Raw genomic sequence first — 24,798 nt, 5'->3', positions numbered from 1 at the left:
AGACGTCTGGAGGTAATGAGTTTACGACAGGCCAGGCGCTTCGCTTTGAAACCATCTCATTTTGATGTTTGTGGGAGGAAAGGAAAAATGCAGACAAAACTGGGTCTTAAAATCTGGACAATAAAATATAAACAAGACTTGGACCAAGAAGGCAGGGACTAGGAAGCCCCCCAGTGAGGTGTGAGCACCCAGAAAAGAAAAATGAGAGGTGATATATTTCTGAATTTCTTTTTAAACGGGGCGAACGTTAGAGACAGCCTATAACCGGTGGCTCTTCAATATTTTGACTGTGGCCATGATCTATCTGGTCCTTTTAAAAAGAAAAATAAGACAATGATACCCCTCCATTACTTGAGCTGGGGAAGCCAGTGATCTTGAGCCATTAACTCAAGCAAGTATCTCCTGGAATGATGTCTTATGGGGAAAGGGAACATTACACGGCTCTTTACTGGCCCGCCACTCCAAATTCCCAGCAAAAATATGGAGATTTGTTCACTTTTCACAGATACAGTCATTACAGCTAGATTAGCAGAAAATATTTCTGAAAATGAGAGACAGAGAGACTAATTTAGCAAACACACACACACACACACCAATTTGGTGATAATTGCTTTAAAAAAAAGGACACATACACCGCTTATCCAATTCGGTTCAGTCATTTACACAACTTAAAAAATCTCATTTATTATCTGGAGAAATTTGAATAAACATAAGCCCAATAGGGACTTTCCAGACAGGAACGTGGAATGCAGAAAAAGCTTTTAATTTGACTTTAATCCTCCCCAAATTATCCAGCTTAATGGGCCCAAAACGTTAAGATTAGAAGTTGAATTAGCAAATATACATCATTTAATGTTGAGACTAACACCTTTAAGAAAAAAAAAACCCAACAATATTTGACTTCTAGAAAATTTTTTAGCTGTCAAAGTGGCCAGTTTCTTGAAAAACAAAAGCCTCATCAATTAATATTTTTAAAGTTGATTTGTGTTAAACCTCGCCTGTTGTACAATTGTGTCTAAAAAGCACAGCTGGGAGATTACAGAATAGGGCACTTGCGGTGTCTGGCAACCGACCTGCTGGAAGCTTTGGCAAACACACTACTTGCAAGCTCTTGTGAGCCCAAATGAGAACTTCCTCTACATTCAGAAGCCCCGTTTTGCTGCAATTGACTTGTTGACAGTCGAGGAGATGAAGCATTATTAGTGTCAGCGGTCCAAGCCCAAGTCAAACTGAAGAATTAAGATTAGAATTGGTTTGAGGGGCAGGAAAGGGAAATCAAATTCGCTTAGCTCGCGACGGCATTTGGCCACTAGAGGGCGCTATTGCTCCACTTTCTGATCTCGTAAAGCTAGCGTTGCGGTGGCGGAAGGTTTTGATTAAAAATATTTACAATCTTACTTTTAATCTTAAATTAGAATAAATTTAACAAAAATAAACAACGTGAACTATTAAATTCTCAAGGCGTGCTTGTCATACATAAAATTTTGGCTCACTCAGCATTTCAGAAAATCTGGACGGCTGTGTAGAAACTATAAAACGTTAAGTTAATGCATTCCATCAAAACAGAAATGAGGAAAAGCACAGATATTTACGAAGTTAACTGCGCTCTTCCTCCTTTCGAATAACAAACGGAATGCTTAAATAAAATTGAAAAAAACCCACATTATTTCGTCATCAGAGGAAATGTGCTGTAGTGTTGTTGTTGTTGTTTTAATTAGGCCAGAATATGTAGAAATAATCCTGTGTTCATGGACAAGCTCCCAAATATATAGAGTTTTTAAAGTGCCGGTATTACTGAGATGTAGGTCCTCAATTTTGGCTTTTTTCCCCATTCCATTCCCAAATCCGTGAATTTATTCTGTGTTCAAATATACCCATTTCCCATGAACGTCCATGCCAAACGGTGGAATAAAAGGGCACAATTACCAAGTTTAGCTCCAAGGTTTTATTGAAAAAGATCTTTTAATTGGGTATTGCAGGATTGAAGTTCAAATCCTTAATAGTCAGAATTAGTTGTTACACTTCGCAGTTGAAGGATACTTGGAAGGAAAACAAAAAGAAAATGATAAAACACCCTTGCCCTTAACCACCCCAATAACAAGTTGCCCATACTCTCTACCACCAGTGTTAATAACGCGTGCCTTTAGCACTCCAGGTTCATGTGTTTACCTTCCCCACTTCCAGCCTTCCTGGTAGAGAGAATTGAGTCAGACATAACTACCAAATATGCCTTTCTGTGTCGACCTTATTTATAAAAACGAGGTTCCATCCATTCGGACTGACCACGGGATCCCGTCCACATGCGCTGAGCAAACCCACAGGGAATGGAAGGGAATCTCTGGCCTGCTGAATCCCCGAGTCCACCTGGGGTTTTTGGCATTTGTATTTGGCCGTGGAAAGTCAGCGCGGTGTGATTTAGCGTAAGCCAGAGTCTTTGGCGAGCTGGGGTGTATCTTCAAGGTCTGTTCTCCAGATCATAGGTGCCCGCCAGACACCGATTATCCCAAAGGATAAAGGGTTCAGCACCTAAAGCTGGAGGAAGGAAGGGAGAAAGGAGGGAGGGACGGAAAGGGGGGAGGGGAGGGAGAGAATAAATATATTTATTGGACATTCAAATAAGAGAAAAGAGATGAAGGCGTGAAGGGAAGCGGTTGGTAGTGTCTAGCGGCACAGCTTTTCACAGCTGCCACAATCCTGACTTTCGCCCATCCCCGAACACGCGAGCCCTGGATTTCCCCAGCAGGCTCTACTTCCCTTCCTCACAAAGTAGCCGCTCGGGAGCCTTCTCCTGATTTCCTCTCTGGGGAAAAAAATCAAGTTTAAGCTCAGGCCTGCACCCAGTCTCGGCAGTTATTGTACGGATTTGGTGTGTGAGCTAAAGTCCTTAGCAGAGGGCAGGGCCTGCCTGCAGCTGCCTGGAACCGGCGCCATCCGAATGCCGGCCGGGGGACCCGCGAGCCTGCCCCCCACGCTCCACCCGGGGCCACAGCCAGCCCACGACCGCTGGGCACCTGGGTTGGGACCCTCGGAAATGCCACCCACCCCGGCGTGAGGCCTCCTGCCCACTGGGAACGTTCCTGCCGCTCTTCTCTTCACCCCCTCAGCTAATGTACCCTTCCCACATCCTCCGGCCTCCCCACCCCCGCCCCGCGCCCAACCCTGACGTCTATCAAGGGTGAAATGACGGAAACTATATTCATGGGCATGATTTCCATTAAATATCAATTAACCTGGGAGCTTGAGCCGGGCAGGCAGTGCGTGCGTCAAGGGCAAATGTACGTCTCATTTCCACCAGGCCTGCTGGGCTGAAAAAAGCAGAACTTTGATTCGCTTTGATAAGACCAGGATTTGGGGGCCGGATTGGGGCTTTTCATCAGAACCGTGGAGATAGGTCCCAAACAAATGCGAGGACCAGGCCGGCCACCCCGCCAGTCCACGTTCAGAAATGGGGAAAAAAAAAAAAGGCCCCGGCCAGTCCCTGCTGGGCACTTCCCGGAGCTGCGGGGCGACAGCGTTCCCTAGGCTGCCTCCTGGGAGTGACCTCCCCGGCTGCCCCAAGGCTAAGGTTCGGCCGCGCCCCCCTCTCTGCCGGCCCGGGGGGTGGGAGGGCAGGAGCCCTTGGCAGTGCGGCTTTATGGGCCCCCTTTAAGGCTGGCGGAGGCATCCCGGGGGCCGGCGTGAGGCGTCCCGGCCGGCGCAGGGGCCGCTTCGCCGCCGGCCGGATCCCTCCGCGCGGTTATCTCGCCCCCCATCTCGCTCCCTCTCCTGGCAGCGGCGGGTGCGAAAATGCCTCGCCGGCGCGCACCGGGGCGGCAGCCTCGGCGGCGGCGGGGGCGACGGCGGCGGCGACAGCGCCGGGAGGGGGCAGCGGGGGGTGGGGGGTGGAGGTGAGAGGTGGCACCGGGCAGAGGGTGTGTTTTCTTTTCGTTTCCCTGCAGAGAGGGGGCTCGTGAGAGCCCGAGCCTAAGCGTCCTCCCCGCGGCTCCGCGAGCCGCACTCTTTTTCCCACCCCCCTTCCCCCCCGTCCCGGGACAGCGCTCGGGCCGCCCGGTGCCCGGGGAGGGACCTGGAGGCCGCGGGGCAGGTCACCGGGGGCGTCGGCGAGTAGACCGCGGCCCCGCGGGCGGGAGGGCGGGCGCGCGCCGGGGGAGAGGCCCGCAGGGCGGCGGCGGCGCGCGGGGGCGGGCGGGAGAGGCCGCGCGGCCCGCGAGGGAGGCGGCGCGAGGCCCAGGCAGCGGCGGCGGCGGCGGCGGGAGAGCCCGACATGAGCGCCCGGCGGCCGGACGGTTGGGCCTGAGGGGAAGCGCGCGCCGGGCGGGCGGGCGGCGACGAGGCCCGGCGGCCCCCGCGGCTGCAGCAGCCGCCCCAGAGGCCCCCGCGGCGGCGCGGCCGAGCCCCGGCGCGCCCCTCACCGGCTGCGTTCGCCCTCCCGCCCGCCAGCGGCCGCCGCCCCGATGAGCTCGTACTTCGTGAACCCGCTGTACTCCAAGTACAAGGCGGCGGCGGCCGCGGCGGCGGGCGAGGCCATCAATCCCACTTACTACGACTGTCATTTCGCGCCCGAGGTCAGCGGCCGCCACGCCGCCGCCCTGCAGCTCTATGGCAACAGCGCCGCCGGCTTCCCGCACGCGCCCCCGCAGGCGCACGCGCACCCGCACCCGTCCCCGCCGCCCGGCTGCGGCGGAGGGGGCGGCCCGGGCCCGGGTCAGGACTACTTCCACGCCGGCGCGGGCAGCCCGGCCGCTGCCTACCAGGCCGCCCCACCTCCTCCTCCGCACCCTCCGCCTCCCCCCTGCGGCGGGATTGCCTGTCACGGGGAACCCGCGAAGTTTTACGGATACGATAACTTACAGAGACAGCCGATTTTTACGACCCAGCAAGAGGCCGAGCTGGTACAATATCCTGACTGTAAATCGTCCCGTGGTAATATTGGCGAGGACCCAGACCACTTAAATCAGAGCTCGTCTCCTTCTCAAATGTTTCCCTGGATGAGACCACAAGGTTGGGATGCGCTTTTTTTTTTTAAAGGAGGGCGAAAGGGGAGAAATCTGCTTTCATCTCACGTTCAAGCTTTAAAACTCCCCTGTCCTTTCCCTCTCCCCCTCTGCCTTCTTGTGTAGCCGCTGTGACTCTTGTACATAAACTAATACGGACTTTTTTAAGTATGTAAAGATGATAGGGACAGAATAATTGCGAAGACCTTGTCTCTGCTTCTCTTGCCTGCACACCCTTTATCTGTATCAGAATTAAAGACCACTGTGTATTTCATCTCTTAAGTCCGGTCCAGAAACTTCCATCAGCATTCAGAGACGTCAACCACTAAAAACCAAACAAAACACGTTGATTTTCCTCCTCTTTTTGTCGTTTGTTTTCATCAGCAGCTCCTGGTAGACGGAGAGGAAGGCAAACCTACAGCCGCTTCCAAACCCTAGAGCTGGAAAAGGAATTCCTTTTTAATCCTTATCTGACCAGGAAGAGAAGAATCGAGGTCTCCCATAGCCTGGCCCTCACGGAGAGACAGGTAAAAATCTGGTTCCAGAACAGGAGGATGAAGTGGAAAAAGGAGAACAACAAAGACAAGTTCCCTGTGTCCCGGCCGGAGGCAAAGGAGGGGGAGCCCAAAAAGGAAGGCCATGAGCTGGAAGAAGATGGAGCCGAAGGCCCCACAAATTAACGTCTAAACGTGAAAATTATACCGCAGACTCTTAAGACTAATGATCAGCCGATGTTGGTGGACGCCACCTCCCCCTACCCCTTCTTCTTTGGAAAGGACTTTACCTGTGTTTCAAGCTACCTTAATGTCACTGCTCTTGAGGTTTCTGCGCTTTGAAAGGGATTTGGGCGTTTTTTTAAAAAATTAGTTTGTAGCATTGCATAGAAGCAGTCCTTGAGATGCCCCACAGAAGGGTAATTTGATACCGACCTTGTAGCTATATTTTTATAATGGTAGTTTTTAATGTCTGAGCTGGTGATTTGCCTCAACAACGTAAACTTCCTAATGATCAGCACTAAATGATCGAATATAAAATGCTTTATTAATCAAACAAGTGCACTTGAACATTTTAAATCTTTATGGTGAGTAAATGAGTAAATTAAAAGAAGTCTATTGATAATTTTTTTAAAAAAATATGCCTGCAGAATATTTACTTTATATTATTTGATTTAATGTATTATTTATATTTTTCTCTCTGCTTTTGTAACAGTGGTTCAGGTGTCTTGTGGTTTACTTCCAGGTTTCTTTGAGCATTTTGTAAATGTCTGTCAGGGAAGAGTCTGGGCCAAACATTGGAAAAGCACATTAGCGGAAGAGTGCAATGTACCTTATCGTCCAGGCTCGCGGCTCCTGGAACCTGGGCGAGTGACGGTGGCAGGAGTGTAAGGACGATTGGCCACTCCTGTAGTCCGTGCGAAATTATGGCAACTGAAGGAATGATCTAGAGAATTAATACTTGAAAACTAATTGCAACATTTTCATTAACTTTTCACTCTGGCAAGTGGCCTTGCTTTCATTTTGAACCCTGCTTGTGGGCGCCCGGGATTTCTAGGTCTCTGTGCTCTGTGTCTCTGCCTTTTCAAGTAGGTGCCATATTTATTCGTATTCTCTTTGCGCTGCTCGCATGCACCTTCCAAGCCAGCTTGCTACGTTCATCTCCGATGTCGGTTGGTACGTCCGTCCTCCGCTGTCCTTCAGAAAAGCCATGGTCTTACCTATTTGAAACAAGCCCTGGTGTTGTAAACGCAGGAACTCCGAGTGTAAACAACCGCTTCAGAGCATAGCTCCGCAATAAAGAAACGGACCTCCCTACAGAGCAGAGCTGATGTCTTTGAGCGTGCGCGGCACAAACAATGGCCAGGGCTCACACACACGAAGGCAGTGATTTGCTCAAGCCTTCTATTTGATAAGCGGATGTGGGTTATATACTCTCCAAGCTGAATAGTAATAATAATAACAATAATAAATGATGGTCTGGGGCTTCCTTGCAGAGTGGGCTGACTATCCATGTGTCTTCTTGCGTTAAATAATCCTGGTATGATACTGTGCCAGCTTTGAACTTCAAAATGATTCCAGTCAAGTCGTAGGCCTGGTGACCTAGAGTCCAGGTTACACCACAGCTTAATTCCGCAGAATCCTAGCTGAAGCTGGCGTTTGGCATCTATTATTAACAAGATATCCATTTCCCATTTAGGGCTGCTAGTGCAGCTGCCTTTTTATACAGGGTGGGGGAGGAGGGAGAGAAGAGGGGAAGGAAAGGAGAAATTCAAGTAAAGTCTCATTTCTTCTGGAAAAATGGAAATGCCTCAAAGTAGACTTTGAGAGCTGGCTGCTTTTTGTTAGCCACGTTTACTTTTAAAGATGTGGTTTTTGTTTTATTGTTAATTTCCAGAGTGGTTTCTATTACATGGGTAAGAAAAGAAGATTCTTTAGTCTTGGGCCAGGCTCACTGCCAGGTGCTGGTGGATCTCAGGATCGGTACTGGCTGGGTTCGAGGCAAATCCCCTGCTCTAGCCAGGGAAGAGGCTGTGGCTGTAACATTTGCTAACCTAAGCCCAGAAAGACAGTTTAAGTCAGGAGTGTCCAAGGCTTAACCATTTGCACAGAGCTGACAGCTGCAAAGGCCAGAGCTGGATTTGGGGACATTTTGCTCTTGCATACTGCTTGAATCAGTGCTGGCTGGAACAGAGCAAGGGTGCCTCAGGCTGAGAGCCTGGCTGGGAAACAGCCTTAGGCATAAACTACCTGAAAACCAGTGCTGGCTAAATTCCAACAGTTTTGATTTAGGAAACTCTTTAAAATTTGCTGTCTCTGGGCTGGAGAGATGGCTCTGCAGTGATGAGCACTTGCCCTTGCAGAAGAATAGGGTCTGAGTCTCAGCATTCATGTGGTGGCTCACAGCCATCTGTAACCCCAGGTCCAGGGAATCCAATGTGGTTGGTGTACATATATACATGCTGGCAAAATGTTTATACACATAGAATAAAAAAATAAATTTAAATTGCCATTGCCAACTCAAGAATGCTCCTCCAAATATCACTCTTCAAACTGGAATTTGACAAGATTTGATGAGGAAAAGTGGATGAGTGGGAGTCAAGGATGGAAAGTAAGGTAAAACTTTTGACATTCTGGCAATGCACCTTTGGCCTGCTACACCGTGGTAAAATCCCAGCTCATGTTATGACCATTGCAGTAACCAATGTGTAGAGCTTATGCATTTGTTCATATACATATTCACAAAGAAGTGTTGGTAATATAGAAATGAATGCTTCCTAAAAAAGAGCACAGGTCTGTCTCCAAGTAAAGACCTTGAGAATCCCTCCCCCACCCCTCTCTTCCTCTCCGGGCTCTCCCACCCATGATGGTGTCTCAGTAGAGGATTAGTGGTTGGGAGCACTGCATGACATTGGCTCAGATCTGTAAACAGTGAAGCACTGCAGCAAGAAACAAACGTCTTTTTGCGGCATAAATTTACAGAAACCTTTGGGGACCCCTTTGCAAACCGGGGAGCTTTTCTGCCCAGAAAGGAGACTTAAGAGAAGTCTATAAAGTGATTAGGGAAAAATTAAGATCCCCCTCCATGTTAACACTGACTCAAAGAGAAAAGCCTTCTGAGTGACTAGGCTGTGAAAGAGCCAGAAACACAAAACGAGGGTGTGGTTCTTACTTCTTTCTAGAGGAAAGTCAGTTCAAGGGTACCCTGTTGGAAGTCCCACGAAACACTGCTTGCCTCCGCAGAGCGGACAAACAGTGCACAAGGCTGCCTTTCTATCCAGTCCCTTCCCTCCTTCTCCAAACCACAAAGGCAGGTGATAAAGTCTGCTTTTATTCGGGTGGAGGGGAGATGATGCAGAGACAAATTGAGATTAGTTTCTAGAATGTTTTAGAACTGAACGATCTCTCTACCCAGTTTCACGCATACAGGGTGATGTAAACTGTTCCTGACCAGGGAAGGAACACCAGCTTGCCCATTCACGTGTGTAATAATGTGGTGTTTAATACAGTGCACAAGATTTCACATCCAGCATCTGCCCTCCATGGCTTTGGTGCTTGCTGAATCCTCGGATGGCTAGAGGTGGAAAGGGAAAGAGAAAACATTTTAATGGGCCAGCAAAATTAGGGCCCATTGGCCTTTTCCAGAAATAAGACTTTTGCTGACAGATGGTGGCAGAAGCCCTTTAACTAAAATTATTCAAGGTCATCAGAACTTTCTCTTGGGATACAAATGGCCTGCACAAAAGGATGCTGTGCATTTCCTTCTTAAATGAGTTCATACCCAATAGTCACTGGGTGTGAAGATATTTCTGGCAAAGAGCTTATAGTTAGAAACGTCTTGTTAGAATATTCTGGAAAGACCAAACAGGGTAGTGACCCCTTTCAGGCAGGCTTTGACAGCTGGCTGGCAGTGCCCATGAGGGCAATGCTGGAGGTCAGTCAAGGACACTGGCTTTCAGGTGGAGTTCACCAGAGAGGTGGCCACTGACAAGGCAAAGGGAGATATGGTTCCAGCCTTTGAGGAGAAATTTTTTTTTCTAGATTGTTTTTATCACGAACAAGATAAAGCCCCTCTCCTCTTCAGGAAGGCATTAAGTTTTCAATGGTCAAACACGGGGGGAGGGCGGTGGCGGAAGTAAGAGCACAGAGGACTGGAATTAAATTCCCCAAAAGTCCTTACATCTTAGGACCTAAAGTGAGGATATTGGGGGGAGGGGGTCTTCCTTCCGTGGCGACAGATAAAGACTCAGCCATGGGTGCTCAAAATGGTATTTCGGAGAGGCAGACAAGTATCTCGAAATAATTACCAGCCTTTGGGATGGGCGACCGCTCTCTCACTGCAGAAACCCCCAGGAGGCCAGAGGGTCCCAGTTTAGGTTGGAGTCAAGTGCGACAAGAGCTTGTGCTTTCTTGGCCTATGCAGCCCAATTTTCTGGGCAAGACTTGGGATGTGGCTTGCCTGATATGAGCGGGTAAAAACGGAGAGCGCCTGGCATTCCTTCTGGACAAGTGTTTTTGTGAGGGAGTGGAGGAGAGAAGCCAAGTGACCAACGTAGGGGAGACGTGATACTGGGGGGAGGCGCTGTGGGGATGATATCCCCTGAGCCTGAGCGCTGCCAACACTCATTTTCCTCCCACATGGCGGCCAATTGCACGGAGGTTTTGAGCCAAACAAAAATAAAAATGCCCAATAATTCCTAGAAAAGGTGTGTATGTGTGTGTGTGTGTGTGTGTGTGTGTGAGAGAGAGAGAGAGAGAGAGAGAGAGAGAGAGAGAGAGAGAGAGAGAGAGAGAGAGGAGAAGAGAATAGAGAGAGGGGGGAGCGAAACAGAAAGCAAGAAAGAGAAAGACACACAGAGAGAAAGAAACTGAAGAAAGAAACTGAAGAGGGATTCGAAGAGAAAGGAAAGAAAGATAAAGAGGAAAGAGGAGGGGTAGTAAAGAGAGAGAGAGAGAGAGAGAGAGAGAGAGAGAGAGAGAGAGGAGAAAGGAGAGGAAAAACATGGCGCTCGCGAGCTGTATGTGCAAAATCCGCAAGGAATTGCAGTAAATTCCTTTTTGTTTGAAGAAAATTTACAACTTGGTAATAGACCTTTTTATGACCTATTTGCGGTCGTCATTGGCTGCGGCTGGTCATGTGCAGGCGCCGCTCGCCTTCACGGCCTTTTTCCTGATTTCCCAGGCGAATTTGCCCCCGCATTCTGCTTTCCCAGAGCCTCACCCCCTCTTTTTTCTAACCTTTGTCTCTGCAGAGGTGGGCTCCAGTCGCCGACTGCGGGATCGCGGGGTCCGCAGCGGCCTGGGCTCCCGCCGCGATTCCACCGCAGCTCGCCCCGGGTGCAGATCGTGGCTGCCTACGGAGCCGGCGGGGAGCCCAGAAGGAGCCCAGGGCGCCGAGCCCCCCGTCGCGGCTCACACTCCTGCGGGGAGTCGCTTGCCTGCTCTACCCGGGCGATCGCGGCCGCGTGCTTCCCACCCGGTCCCTCCAGCAACATGAGCCCGAACCTGCCGCCGAGGGTGCGCTCAGCCCGGCAGGGCCCGATGGATTCCAGTCGCCGCCGGGGCCGACCGCCTACAGCTCGGCAGCCTCCGGGTAAGATCCGCCCTCCAGGCACCCGAGCTGCCGGCGCCACCGCCTCGGGCAGTGGGTGCCACTTTGCTGGCGCCCTATAGTACCCAAGAACCCGGGGGTCGCACTTTGCGTCTCTCTCCCTAATGCATGTCCCTTGGGGCTCAAGGTGGGGCCCTGCTGTGCTCAAAAGTGCATAGGGGACGCGTTCATATCACCCCCCCCCTATCCCTTGGCTTGAAAACCCTCAGATCCGGAGGCCCCCACCCCCATCCCGGAATCCACCCTGGGAAGAAGAGTGTGCAGATGGCTTCAGGAAACCTCAGCTTGGCTGGGGGTGGGGGTCAATAAAGGTTTCCTATAGTACAGAATACTGTGCTTCGGTGGTCAGGGCTACGATAGGTTAACAGGTGTTTTTCGAGGGTTGGGGCTGGGTGGAGTGGGGGTGGGGTGGATTCTGTGTACTCAGGATGTGTTTCTTGAGTGAGGCCAATTTTTAGGGTTTATAGTTTATTGGGCCTTGTGTATGAAATGACGTTTTAGTCATTTTAAAACATTCTCTAATCCTCAGGGAGGGGGGGTGACTGGTAATAACTCAAGCAAGGTTTCTCCTACATCCGATAATGTATCCGGTGAATTTGAACTATTTTATGTCACAAAATGGATGTTTGTTTTGGGATGTAAGATCAGAAAATCTGGTGCAGGTTTTAGGATATACCAGTAGATATTAGAGCAATGCGAGGTATTTCTCAGTTCAAACACCGCGTATGTTTCTCATTTATCAGAGTCGTGAAAGAGTAGATTTGTTTTCTTGCTTTCTAACTGCATTATGGTATTTTTTTTCACTTACCAATGAATGCTACACAGCAACATTTCTTACTTTGAAACACGACTGAACCAACACACACACACACACACACACACACACAATCTTTGCAGAACCTAATGCTGTTTTCCCCAACAAATTTGGTTGGTGTTTGACCATGCATTTTGCGGCTCCTGTTTCGTATTCCTTCATGAACACGTAGGGAGCAGCGAGAGCTCAGGCGATTAGGTCTGCCGCATTGCCGCATTGCGCATGAGACCGCATGTGGTGGTGGGCTCCAGTCCCCAAAGTGCCTACGGATAAATCCTTATCGTTTGCCCAGATATTCCAGTATAACAGTGTTGGCTGTGCAAGTATTTGTGAACAATAGGTGGTATACCTATAGGAACGTGTTTTTAATAGTTTAGAATGGAATCACCCTTTCAAAATGGAGGACTAGTTGATGCCTGCAGAATTGTCCTGGGTCAGTGATTCTGAGTGCTCAGTCTAGAGTTGGATTTTGTAGAGCAGTTTCCCATCACACAATGATGACATTGAGATGATTCTCTGATAGACAGAAGAAGCATTCCCTTTTGGAAAGCCAGGTCCTTGATGGGTATAGGCCTTGTAGCAAGGTAGGTTGAAGCTGGGTGGGGCTGAGGGGGAAGATGTGATGTTCTGAGACCGGGCAGGGCTGGGGGTGAGCTGGATGTTCTGCTGGCCAGGTTGTAGGTTTGGGGTTTCAACTGCTTTTTCTTGGGTTTGGTGGTCCAGTCTGCTACAGTGACTGAGGTGGTCGTGATTTCACGGAGGAAGGTGACGCCATGTGCAGACATGAAGGACACAGGCAGTCTTTGTAAGCCTCATGGTAGCATTGAAGGCTTATTGGGAAGAAGTGGTTGATTGCATCTTGAGAAAGGAATATTTGGGAAGTCGCACATTTTCTCTCCAAAAGTGTAAGAGGCCATTGCCACCAGAGCTGCTTTCATTGTTTCTGCGAACCTAACAAAAAAAAAAAAAGAAAAGAAAAGAAAAGAAAGAAAGAAAAGAAAATGGAAAGGAAAAGAAACAATTTTTTTAAATGTTCATAGCCTAAATGTTTAGAGGTTTGTGGGCACAGTTCCCAGCATCCTGGGTCCAAACCTCTATTTATAGACTTGGGAGCCAATGTCCTGGCCTTGGTGTCCTCTGATGTGAACGGGAGCTGGGAGTCAGTCTCTGGGAGAACCACAAAAAAGAGAGAGGCTGGCTATCACATATGTAGCCAAGAACAAGGGCTAAAAACTAAGCGTGATTTTCCTGTTATATCTTTTTTACAAATACGTATATTTTGCCAGAATTCTGTTCTCTGAGCCTGAGAGGCAGAGAAACCCGAACAAAGACAGTATTTCACCCTGGGCTGGCAGGCAGCTGTTAGAGGTATTTACGGCCTTGTCGCAGTGCGGCGGCCAGTGAGGGTATGCGGGGGCACAGGAAGCTGTGGAGAAGCAACCAGGAACTCGGAATTCCGATTTAAATCCAATTTAGGTGCACTTTTTCGGAAATGACGAAATTAGATACCATTGTTTCAAAGCAAAGTATCCCCTAGACCTGATAGTTTTGTAAAACTAAAGGAGAAATGCTCTCAGAACGCAGGGTGGGGTGACACCCTTCCCCCCCCATTGATAGACGACTTGGGACTCAGGGGAAGCTGTACCCCAGATGTGAAAATTCTGATCCGAAAGAACGCTGAGAGTGTTCATGAACAGCATAGAGATTTTGCTGATTTGACGAAACTGGACCAGCAAATTTAGAAAGATTAGTTGAGGCGTTAATTCAGATTTTCCTGAAAAAGAAAATTACATTGTCTGACTCTGCAGATAGGATAGGATTTCCAAGTGCTTCTGCAGCCAGAGTCTTGTGCGGTGCAGTCCAGGGTACTGTGCTTGACGGGCATTGCTGAGAGCCTCTGCAGTGCCGGGCTGCTCACGCCCAGCGCCCAGCGCATGTGCAGTGAAACAGCCCAGCCCAGAGATTGAACCAGCACTGCACAGATGGGGGCGGGGGGGGGGGAAACACCGATAACCAGATCTAATACCCCTCCCTTAGGACTTGCTGCTCATCTTTTCTTCCAGCCTTTTTCTAAAGATAAGTCGCTAACTTTACCCTTGACCACAATTGCTTTAGATCTAGATCTAGACTTACCACCTCACCCAAATTTGTCTGTATGTTAGAAACAGGTTACGAATATGCGCTAGTAGTAGTAAGTTGATCCCCCCCCTCCCGTATGCGTGCACACACCACACACACACACACACACACACACACACACACAGAGAGAGAGAGAGAGAGAGAGAGAGAGAGAGAGAGAGAGAGAGAGAGAGAGAGAGAGAGAGAGGAGACCCTCAGGAAATACACAGCTTTTTTTTTCAGACTGGTGCAGCCTTTTCTGGGAAAAGGCCTTTCTTCCTGGAGCCTGTTTAAACTACCAAAGCATCCCTGGATCTCGTTTCGCCAGCCAGCACAGCGCGTCCTAAGGCTCAGGCAGGCTCAGCCAAGAGCAATCAAAGTAAATAAATAAGTAAACAAATAAATGGCCAAACTGGAAGGATTTTCCTCCTGTCACACTTCTGGGGCACAAGCTTGTTGTCTGAGCTGGGCGTGGGGCGGGGAGAAGTAGCTTCGAGGACTTCTGGGCTTCTTTCTGCCTCTCCAATGGACCTGACAGGACCAACCTCTGATGCCCGGAGACAGCCCCTGGAAAGAAGTGCCTAGCTTTGGGTTTTCAGAGCTGGTGGTGTCCCTGTTCGGCTATCTGGAGCTTTGTCCAGGAGGAGGCGCTGTAGGACAAGCGTCTCGCTGGCTTCGCGGTGCGGCAGATGCCCTGGGCGGGAGGGGAAGGGGAGGACACAAGAGCCACCCCTTCCTCTACTCCGCCCTCCGCTTGAGCTAGCACAACGTGCACAGCATCAGACAAGGGTGGGTGGTGTGGTCACTTATCCTCCAGCTGCCCGCAGCAAAGACAGCTCTTAGGTTCTTGGAGCCTGAAGTCTGATTCTGGGGTGAAAGGCCACGCTGTGTCCCTCGCCTTTCCAGAGAGGGCGTGATTTGCGGTTCTCTAGAGACAGGCAACTAGGATCTTAGGGCAAGCTGTTCCTAAACCACAGGACCCAGTGAGATGCCTCACCCTCTACACAGCCTCAGTCCCTGCCTTTCACCGTGTCCCGAATCCTGGTACCCAGAACGGGCAGTTTGAGAAAGTACAGAATGGATGGAAACCCCTCTTTAGCAAGGCAACTCACCTCCCCCTGCTTATTTAGAACAGGGCCTGGGCCCCGTGACAACTTCCTGACTCTGAAAGCCTGGGGAAATCCCACCTTGCAGTCGACAGCTTGAGAATCAGGCAGAGGCACAGGGCTACTGGAAACCACAGCCCCACCACCATGCTCTCTGCAGGCCTATTGTGTGCTTTGCAGGCTGGTCTTCCTCCAAGGGCGACACCAACTTCAACTCCTCTTGCCTCACTGATCCTTTGTTGTCCCCTCCAATGTCCTGCAATGTCCCCCTCTTCACTACTCCAAGGCAATGATTCTCAGCAAAGGCTCCCCACCCAAATGTCTGCGTAAATTAGGTTTTTAGGTTCCCCTCAAACACACTGAATTCCAATGTCAATATGGGGTATCTTGGCATCCTGAAATCATCCTCCCCAAAGCAATAAGGAGGATGCGTACTTAGGCTTGAGAGCCATGGGTCAAGAGTCTCTCTTGCTTAGCTCTTTATTCCCCTGATGCCCTCTCTAAGTGTACACTGTACATTTTCCCAGAGCCCCTGCAGCTACAATCATAACTGTCTGGTTTGGTTTGTTTTTATGTTACTACACTAGAGCTGAGTAATTTCTTCCATTTTATGGATGAATTACAGGGTCTGTGGATTCCTCACTTTGGACTTGGAGAGCTCAAAGAGAGCAGTTTTGAAGCTAAGTTCAGCTTACTTGGGTTAAAACCCATACTCTACCACCTACTTGCTGGGTGACTTTAGCTGAACAGGACCAAACCTCTAAGCTTGTTTCCTCCTTTGAGAGAAGAAATAATAAGAGTATCATCAAGGGTTCTTATGAGAATTTTGCTTTTTTAAAGGTGGGATCTCTTTATTTTTATTATGTTACCAGACTGTCATTGGGCTTAAGACAATCCTTCTGTCCCTGTCTCCCGGGTGCCATGGCTACAGGCGTGAACCCACCGCGTCTGTCTTTATCTTTACTTCTCTGTTAGTGTTGCATTGAGCTCAATACTGGCTGCATTAACTATACTTATTAGCTGAGTTGATCCTTGTGATTAGTGGTCCTGCTTTGTCATAAGTAACCTTGGCTTTTCCAGTCAACCACAAGAGACAAACTGGTTCACTCACGAAAGCCTTGAATTCTAGAAAGAATGAAAGAGACCTGAACTGGACATGATGGTGCATGCCTATAATCCCAGTACTAAGGAAACTGAGGCAGAAGGATCCGCATTTGAGTTTGAGGCCAGCTTGTCTTCATTTGGAGTTCAAGCCCAGGCTAGACTATGTAACATGTCCCTATCTCAACAAAACAAAACAATAAAATTAAATAAATCTTGGTCAGGTCTCATCAGCAATGACCTCTTGGGTCTCAATGTTAGTATCTACACATATCAGGGTTCCACAAGGAGGAAAGAGCCCTTGGCTCACACTCCCAGAGGCACATTTTGAACTTCTCAGGAGGGTTTTCAGTCTCTCCTGAGCTCACTGCCAGCTCCTTCAGTCCCTTCTAGTGCCACGCTGTCCATGTCAGTCATACCTACTCAGATGCCATGCTGTCTCATGTGAGTCATACCTACTCAGACACCACGCCGTCCATGTCAGTCATACCTACTCAGATGCCATGCTGTCTCATGTGAGTCATACCTACTCAGACACCACGCCGTCCATGTCAGTCATACCTACTCAGACACCACGCCGTCCATGTCAGTCATACCTACTCAGATGCCACGCTGTCTCATGTGAGTCATACCTACTCAGACACCACGCCGTCCATGTCAGTCATACCTACTCAGATGCTGTCCATGTCAGTCATACCTACTCAGATGCTGTCCATGTCAGTCATACCTACTCAGACGCCACGCTGTCCCAGTCAGTCATACCTACTCAGACGCCACGCTGTCCCAGTCAGTCATACCTACTCAGATGCCACGCTGTCCCTGTCAGTCATACCTACTCAGATGGTCTTTCTTCCACAGCTCTGGGGCACCCTAGTCTCCTGAAATGAGAATGAGATGCAGTAGGAAAACAAACAGCAGGCCCCTCTCCCTCCATTAATCCTCCCGCATCCTGTGACTTAGGCATTAGGGCTGTGGCTAAATCTGAAATCCACCTTGGATCAGAGTAATGACAAGGTCTGTTTTAGGAAGGACTTAGTCTCCTAATTTTCAAAGGCCTTTCCAGTTCTTTGAAACAAACAAGCAAGCTCTTTGGAGACACGGTCCTGTTATAAAGTTCAAACATGCCACGAATTCAGTTGTCTTGCCTCAGCCTCTCAAAGGCTAGCATTGATTGTAGGTGTGTGCCACTGGGCCTGGCTGAGAGTCTTCTCGTTTATAAAGAATTTCATAAACACACTTCAGGTTATAACCCACACATGTGTGCACACTCCCCGAGACCAGGTTCCTACATCTTTAGCTCTGACTTCCATGACTCTTGCCTACAGATTTTTCCCCCCTGCCACCCTTTTTTAAGCTACTTCTCTTGACTATGCCAAGAATCTGAGTTAGATTATCTCCAGAAACATACAGAATTTCTTCTTCTGCTGTGCCATGTAAAGTTCTGCCCAGAGCCTCAGGAATCAGCATGGTCAGTCATGCAATTCCCTTGCCATCTAGCTCCTTCTTTCTAGCACCCAAATACCATTCTTGGAGCCACTGGCATCTCTTCTAGCCTCTGACCCCAAGTCAGACCTCCTGCCCCCAGGTTCTTTTCTAGACCAAGAGGTTCTTATCTCCTACTGAGGGCCTTTCCTTTTGGATCATCTCTTCCTTACAGGGGACCCTAAACTAGTAAAGTCATGGAGGAGGGGGAACTTCAGTGCCAGGAGGGCAGAATCATATTTGTCACTTGCTTAGGAATTCCTGTTCACTCTTCTCTGACTCAATGCCTAGCCTGGGTCCCTAAGCAGGAGTCCTGGGCAGACTCCTTATGCCATGTGTCTTTGGCTAGGAAATTCACCCAAAGCTTTACCCCTTCTGTCCCCATTTTTCCATATGTTTAGTTTGAAAGCTCACATCTTCTCTAGGCAATAGGCTTCTTAGGAGATATTAGCATGATTTTCTATAGGGTGTGCTGAAGGTTGACCTGCAGTATACTTGAAATATCTGATGCTGTTTTCTGGAACCCCTTCTCTCTCACCTTCCTGGAGCAGCTCTGACATCTGCGTTGAAGCAGACTTACAGGAGACCCTATATCATGGAAGCCCACCAGGCAGAAATTCTTAGAATTGGCTCTTTCTGGCTATATGAGATAAAGCAGTACCCTGGGCCCTAGTTTACTGGAAACTAATTCCTTACAGTTTTGAAGGTTTGTTTCTTTGTTTTCCATGGTAGGGTTTCTCTGGGTAGCCCTGGCCATCCTGGAACTCACTTTGTAGATCAGGCTAACCTCGAACTCAAGAGATTTGCTTGCCTCTGCCTCCTGAGTGCTGGGATTAAAGGCAGGTGCCACCAATTACTGCCTCTTTGTTCCTTTCCTGTTTGATTACCACTACTGCCAACATTGAAAATCCTTAGCGAACAAGATGTAGCCTGGGACTCAGAGTTTGAACACTTGCCTGACCTTCCCAAATCCCTGCTAGGGATTTCAGTTGTGGGGGTGGGAGGTGAAGAAACCCTGGGGAACCTGAAACAGGTTGGTACACAGGCTCAGCTTTCCGTGCAGTTGCTCACTTTCTCTCTGCTGGATCCCCACCCTCTCTTTCATTCACAAATCCTAGGACCCTGGAGGTAGATGGAATAACAAAGGAGGAGCCAGCCGGACACACACTTCCTCCTTAATCATTTTGCCTGTGAACTCTCTGATCGGAAAACAATGTATTTCTGTCTCAATGTATTTCTCCCCCCCCCTCATTTTCTTATGTGAGGTCGCTTTCCTGTTACTCTCTTTATCCAGAGTAGGCCACGTCTCCCTGTGTCACCTACAGTGACATTTGCAAGCACATCTCAGACGCCATCCTTCATCATCTGCCATCCTTCATCATCTTTCTTTTTAAAAAGTCTCTCCTGATGCCCAGCGAGATACCAGGCACTGTATGTCCGTCCACACACCGTTTCCCAAGACCTGTCTTCACCCCACTTCCTTACAAAAGACCTCGAAAGCATCTGCCCTTTCAAGAATCTTAACCTAAAAATTAAAGCTTTTCTCGACTGCCCCAATGTTAATTATCTCTTCTAGGTGATTAACAAGGATGTATTTCAAAGCTGCTCTTCAAAAACTAGTTTCTGAAGGGTTACCTCTACCCATTACTTTAAAAATATGCCATCATTTGTGGGGGGAAAAAAATCAAGAAACCAAAACCAACCAAGCAAAAAAGTCACAAGAGTCTCTTCACATGGCTGATGGGATCTTTTTAAAAAAGGAGAAATGGATACCCTGGTGTCTGGACTAGCAGCCCCCTGTTTTCTGGCTAGTGGGAGTCAAATCAGAAAGTGAGTTTGGAACCGCACATAGAGTGGCTGGAAATTAGCGTGCTAAGATCTGTGTGCAAAGACTCTTCTCCGGGCTGTGCAGCTTTCGGATAGGAACTGTTGTAACTGCATTGATTTAGAAAGCATAGCTCTGTGTGTGCTCTACAAATCCATGCAGCGATTCGTCATTTTATCACAACAGAAAATAATCACATTTTCACAAGGATGGTGGCACTTCTGGAAGGCCACAGAAGGGTGCTGGGGCCCAATTTTCTTCTTTGTGCCTCCTCCTGGGAGTTAAGGGAAATTTCCTCCATCCCCTACTCCTGTCTCTTCTATCTCCCACCTTCTCCTGTGGCGGCGTGCCCAGACTGTTTCCTCGATTTCTCAGGAGGACAGACAGACATTTCTTTCTTTCTCAGTCTCTCCCTGTGGTGGGGGGTAGCAGTGAGGAGGAGCTACTGAAGAGCCTACTCAGAGGCGGGCCTTCAGGGTCCCTCGAGACCTTCATTGAGTGATTCTTCGGGCACACCACAGGGAATTGTGCACTTCTGACTTCCTGGGCTCAGGTTTTGTAAGGGCCTCCTGTGCTTCCTCACACCCTGGCCCTTCACACCAGGACTGTTTTATGGTTTTATAACCTTCTTTAGAGCCTAACTTGCCAGAGTCCAGTGGGGCTATTCTCCAGTTTCTCACTTCACCAAACCCCCAAGTCTTGCTGTTTTAAGCAGTTTGGTCACTTGCAAAGGCCTCTCTTTCAGATCTAAGCAAATTATAAAAACCTCTCTAGGCATGTGGCTATCTTCAACCTTCCCCAAGCCCCATCCACAACAATACAGAGGAAACTACGTGCTAATCCCAGCTGCCTCTCCACCCCCAAGGCCACCCAACCTCTCCGGAGCCATTCTTTCTCTCTTGAAACTTGAGCAAAATTGCAAATAATTCCCAACTTTTGTGATCGGCAAGTAAGGAGTGGCCTTTGGCTTTGCTATTTACCACATCTAAGGCTAGAAAATGATTGAAATAAAGGAGCTGATGGTACTCACAGCGAATGCAGCCAGAGTCATAGGCATGCCCACCAACCAGCCTTTTCCAAATAGCACTATCCCCAATTTAAACAGCCTTCTCTGAAAAGATGCAAGCTGAAAAGCCTAGGGTATTGATATGACTATGACCTCTCTCTCATTCTGGATATTTGGAACTATTTAAATCCAAGGGAACAGTTGCAGGGAACCTTTATTTAGTGAATAAAAGTTTAAAGCCAAAGGTTATTTATGGTTCTGCAGGGAAGGGACCTGAGTGGCTATTTACAAGCACGTGATTCCAATAAACTTTGTTTTATGGCTTGAGAGTTGACAAGCCAAAATATAATTCCCACCATAAATTAGGTTAAGAGCGTACAAGTGCAGATGCTTCGTTCCTGGAGCAGCGATAGGAAAGTGAGAGGCTCCAGCCAGCGCCGTGCTCAGAAGACAGCTCTACTTGCAGCTACCCTACCCACCAGAAAGGAAAAAGAGTAAGTCACTCAGTTCCTTTTCCACAATAACTGGGGGGGGGGGTGGTTCTGAGCCTGGCCTTCTCTGCCTGAGGAAAGCATATCGAAGTTATTTCTAATTTTACCCTAAACCTACTTTAATAAATAGAATGGGGATCTTAGATTTCCCCCTCCCCCTCTGTATACATGGGAAGTTAGAAATTGGGGGGGCTTCGAGCCCAAAAGCAGGACCTACGCTTCAAAAGTAGAGTAAAGTAGTTAGGGGTGTGGAGAGGGAGGGGATAAGTGTGGAGGGAGACAGCTCTGTGATATCTCAGAGCTCATTGCTTGCTGTTCCTAGAGGACTAAAAACTTGAAGATGAACATCAGTGCCTGGGGGGAACCAGTGCCCTGTGTGATCCGCTTCGTAGGTCCTTCAGCACCAAAGTTAGAAAATTAATATGAATTCCTAGAATTAGATCAGAGTCCAGACCATTCCTTTGAGGTCTAGATCAGTTACCTTCATAACCACACCGATTTTCCTTTCTAGCTATCCTTTGGGTCCTTCCTCCTCATTTCCCCTTGGAAGGAAATGACTCTGGTTGGAACTGGAGACATGGAAAAGCATATTCCAGTCATGCCTGCTCCTTCTGTGATGAAGGTTTGTAGGCTGGGATGGGAATTGCTGTTTGGGATTGAGGAATTCGAAACCAACTTGAAACTGGAAGAAAATAAAAAAAAGAGACTGAACTGGTCCCAGAGGGAGCAGACAGGGAATTGGGGTCGGGACAGCTAGAATATCTGCTGCCTCCCCGCTGAATCCGCACCACCAGCCTGCAGCAGAAGAAGATGCACCAAGGCCCATTTTCTCCGACTTCCTATTTCCCAGCTGGGGAAACCCTGCCTCTGGCGCTCTGAGTCAGGCCATATAACCATTAGGGTTTTGCCCAAGGGTACATAAAGTGGAGGAGGTGACCAGGGCAGACTCTTATACTCCCAGGCTCTGCCTTTGAGGATGCCACCCATCCGCGGAGAATTTTGAGCAGCTCCTGAAGGCGACCAAGCAAGGAGTTCTAGGTATTGGTGAAATGTCTGGGCCTTGTCACTTTTCTGCGTGTCATCTATTTCTGTGTTATTTTCCGGTGGAATTTGAGTGACCCCGTTTTCATTGCAACAGGTTCCGGAGCACAAGGGGAAACCAGGAAGAGCCAGTGTAAGTACTTGCCCATTTTTTTTTTCCTTAGTAAAGAGCAATGCTAAGGGAGGCGGTGGTGGTCGAAGGTCCGCCCCAGCAGGGATGGGAGGGTGTCGGAGCTGTGCTGCCCCCAGGCAGAATGACGCTCCAGGTTGAATCTTTAGGAAACATTTCTGGGGCCTAGTTTACAGTCACCTGCCCAAGTAAACGCACCGCGGGACCCATCTTCTTGGACCTCCTTGGACCTTCCAGGCCTTCCCCCGGGTTCGAAGGCTTGCACAGGTGCAGCGGTCTTGCAGCTCATTAGCCATCTACTCTCTCAAGAAAGTGCTGGGAGCATTCTCCTCAACTGCTAGAATTGACACAGTAAACACCAAGGCACCCGGTCCCCTCCTGCAGTCCAACCTAAATTAAGCCTTGCCCAGTCTAGCTCAGCTTTCCCTTGCTGTATATGTAATACATATGTTCAACTTTTAAAATCGATGTATGGCAAACAGAAACAAACGTGGAACCCTTGATGCTTGTTGAGTTGCCTGCTTCCCTGAAAAGCTGCCCCCGGTCTGAGCTTAGGTAGGCATTCTTCTTGCGTCTCTTTCTGGGTCTCAGCTCCTGCGGTGTGAGTTCTAGGGTAGCTGCTGAAGAAGAAGAGTACTTGCTTTTTCTCTTTCACCTCTGCTTCTCCTTAGCTGCAGTTGAAGAATTTCTGCTCCAGAGTCCGGTGGGATTGGGTGGGGTCAGGAGCAGGGACTCCAGCCCTTGGGCTCTGAAGTTTGAATCTGAGGATGCTGGGGCACCTTCAGGAGAACCTTCTCATTAGAACGGTGCTAACAGCAGGGAGGCAAGGAAATAGCAGTGGCTTGCAAACCCCAAGTGGTTTTATCTCATTGGGAGGGTGGGTTGGCAAGGGCCACAGGGACCAGGCATCCTCCCTTTCCTATGAGACGCCTTCCCTTCAGGGTCAGAGAAGCAGGGACTGGGCTCAGGGCCAGATTGCTTTGCTGGGCCCCTGGTGAGGCTGAGATCCCCCAGCTTGTAGTCTCCTCTATGAAATAGGCCTGCACAAAGTGGACCTGGCTCTAGGCTCCATGATAAAAATCTGGGATCCCCAGATTTCTCTTGGTCACCCCCTTCCCTTCCTGACACCCTTGGCTGTGGGTGCTTATCTCTACGGAGGCTGCTTGCTTGCCAACCCAAATCTGGCGCCTTGTAGCTGCTCACAGCACAAAAAGCCGGAGAGATCAAAAGCATTTGTATGGGCAGTTGAGTGGGAGGTGAATATTTAACGCTTTTGTTCATCAATAACTTGTTGGCTTTGACCTGTCTGAACAAGTCGAGCAATAAGGTGAAATGCAGGTCACAACGTCTAACAAATATGAAAATGTGTATACTCATCTCGGTCCCAACTCAACCCATCAGGTTTCCCCAATTTGTCTGGATAAAGCTTAGGTAGGCCCAGGATCCCCCAGGAAAGATGTGGGTGAAAGGGCTTGACATTAGCAGAATCTGGGGTGGGGATGCCTTTAACCAAACAGGTTCTAGACCTTTTTAGAATTGGCACCTGGGAAATCCCTTCAAAATAGTCAAAACAGTACAAGTGAAAGAAGCGGTGGGAGTTACAGGAAGAGCAAAGTGCGGAGTAAAAGTGAGCACCCAATTTTGCCAGTTTTGGTGAAGGGAGTCCCCCTGCCCCTATCCCATCAAACTAAGGCCAGGCTTGAGAGCAATTTTTGAATTACTGGGGAAGGAATCAAAACAATACTTAGAAATGTGGACATCTTCACCCTGCTATGAGGCATCCAAAAAACTCGGCTCAAACCAGGGCATCCCTCTGCCCCTGGAATCAGCCCAGCCCCAGAGTGCATCTGGGCTCTTGGTGCCCTGAATTGAGGGGCAAGCCCAAGACAGCGGAGGCGCTGGGGCGGCGAAATGCGTGAACTTTTGTACTCTTCTGTGCTGCTGTCGGCAAAGCAAAAATAATGAAACTTTGTGATATGTTTGTAAATGATTTCGAATGACCCCTCGCCCTGCCCTTCACCATTAGCGCGACGGTCTCAGCCCAGGGCGACTCGGTGGCCGCAAACAGCGCCTGCCTCGGGGTCTGCAGCAGCAGCAGCAGCAGCAGCAACAACAGCAGCAGCAGCAACCGCAGCGGCCGCCGCAGCGGGATCCGAAAGTCCAGCGGGGCTGAGGGCCCACGAAGGTAAATGCTTGAATTCTGGGAGGACTAGCTGTGGCCAAAAACCTGGCTCAGGAATTGGTGGAGAATATCCCCTCTTGCCTTTTTCAAAACTCCCTGACGCTGACGGCCTTTGCTTCGTTTTGGGAAATACCACTTGATAAGGGGGCGAGAGATTTGGATTCTGGAAGGGGGCAATAAAGCCTCTATCTCTGGGGTGAAAGAAAATTTCCTTTTTTTTTCTTTTCTGTTTTTAAGAAGCAGCTCCTGGTTGCTCAGCTGCTCCATAGCCCTGATCAAGGCAACAGAATAAGGGGACTCATTGCTGCAAATTGTCTCCGAGCCTACCTGAACTGTCTCTGAAAGCAGGGCTTGGGGAGTTCCTGGTGGCTGAGCTGAAGAGATCTAGGCTGGCGGCTGCCTG

The 24,798-nt window shown here is 49.1% G+C and overlaps 2 protein-coding genes and 1 long non-coding RNA gene across 4 annotated transcripts in view; 2 read left to right on the top strand and 1 right to left on the bottom strand.

Annotated features, from left to right (window-relative positions):
* Positions 1-24,798, top strand: part of LOC142857146 (homeobox protein Hox-D11) — a 67,146-nt gene that overhangs the window by 21,233 nt on the left and 21,115 nt on the right. The gene's annotated exons all lie outside the window — the stretch shown is intronic.
* On the bottom strand, positions 1,942-4,629 carry LOC142857142 (uncharacterized). Its single transcript, XR_012911769.1, has 3 exons — positions 4,542-4,629; positions 3,231-3,305; positions 1,942-2,532 (listed from the first exon to the last, which is right to left on the bottom strand). It is a non-coding gene; the product is annotated as an uncharacterized LOC142857142 (long non-coding RNA).
* Positions 3,840-6,810, top strand: Hoxd8 (homeobox D8). 2 transcript variants are annotated; one of them, XM_075984848.1, is made up of 2 exons: positions 3,840-5,001; positions 5,382-6,810. In XM_075984848.1, the coding sequence occupies exons 1-2, from the start codon at positions 4,455-4,457 to the stop codon at positions 5,672-5,674; spliced, it is 840 nt and encodes a 279-aa protein (XP_075840963.1). In that variant the 5' UTR covers positions 3,840-4,454; the 3' UTR covers positions 5,675-6,810. The 2 variants fall into 2 exon arrangements, with proteins under 2 accessions (XP_075840963.1, XP_075840962.1); XM_075984847.1 differs by having other exon boundaries at positions 3,841-5,001; positions 5,379-6,810.

The sequence above is a fragment of the Microtus pennsylvanicus genome, chromosome 9, assembly GCF_037038515.1.
Source record: "Microtus pennsylvanicus isolate mMicPen1 chromosome 9, mMicPen1.hap1, whole genome shotgun sequence".
NCBI classification, from domain to species: Eukaryota; Metazoa; Chordata; class Mammalia; order Rodentia; family Cricetidae; genus Microtus; species Microtus pennsylvanicus.
The sequence above is the reverse complement of the archived record's forward strand: the minus strand, read 5'-3'. Positions and strand labels throughout refer to the sequence as shown.

Coding starts and splice junctions, on each gene's coding strand:
- Hoxd8 (XM_075984847.1), top strand. CDS start 4,455: ATGAGCTCGTACTTCGTGAACCCGCTGTACTCCAAGTACAAGGCGGCG. Junction 5,002..5,378: donor TCCCTGGATGAGACCACAAG/GTTGGGATGCGC, acceptor TGTTTTCATCAG/CAGCTCCTGGTAGACGGAGA.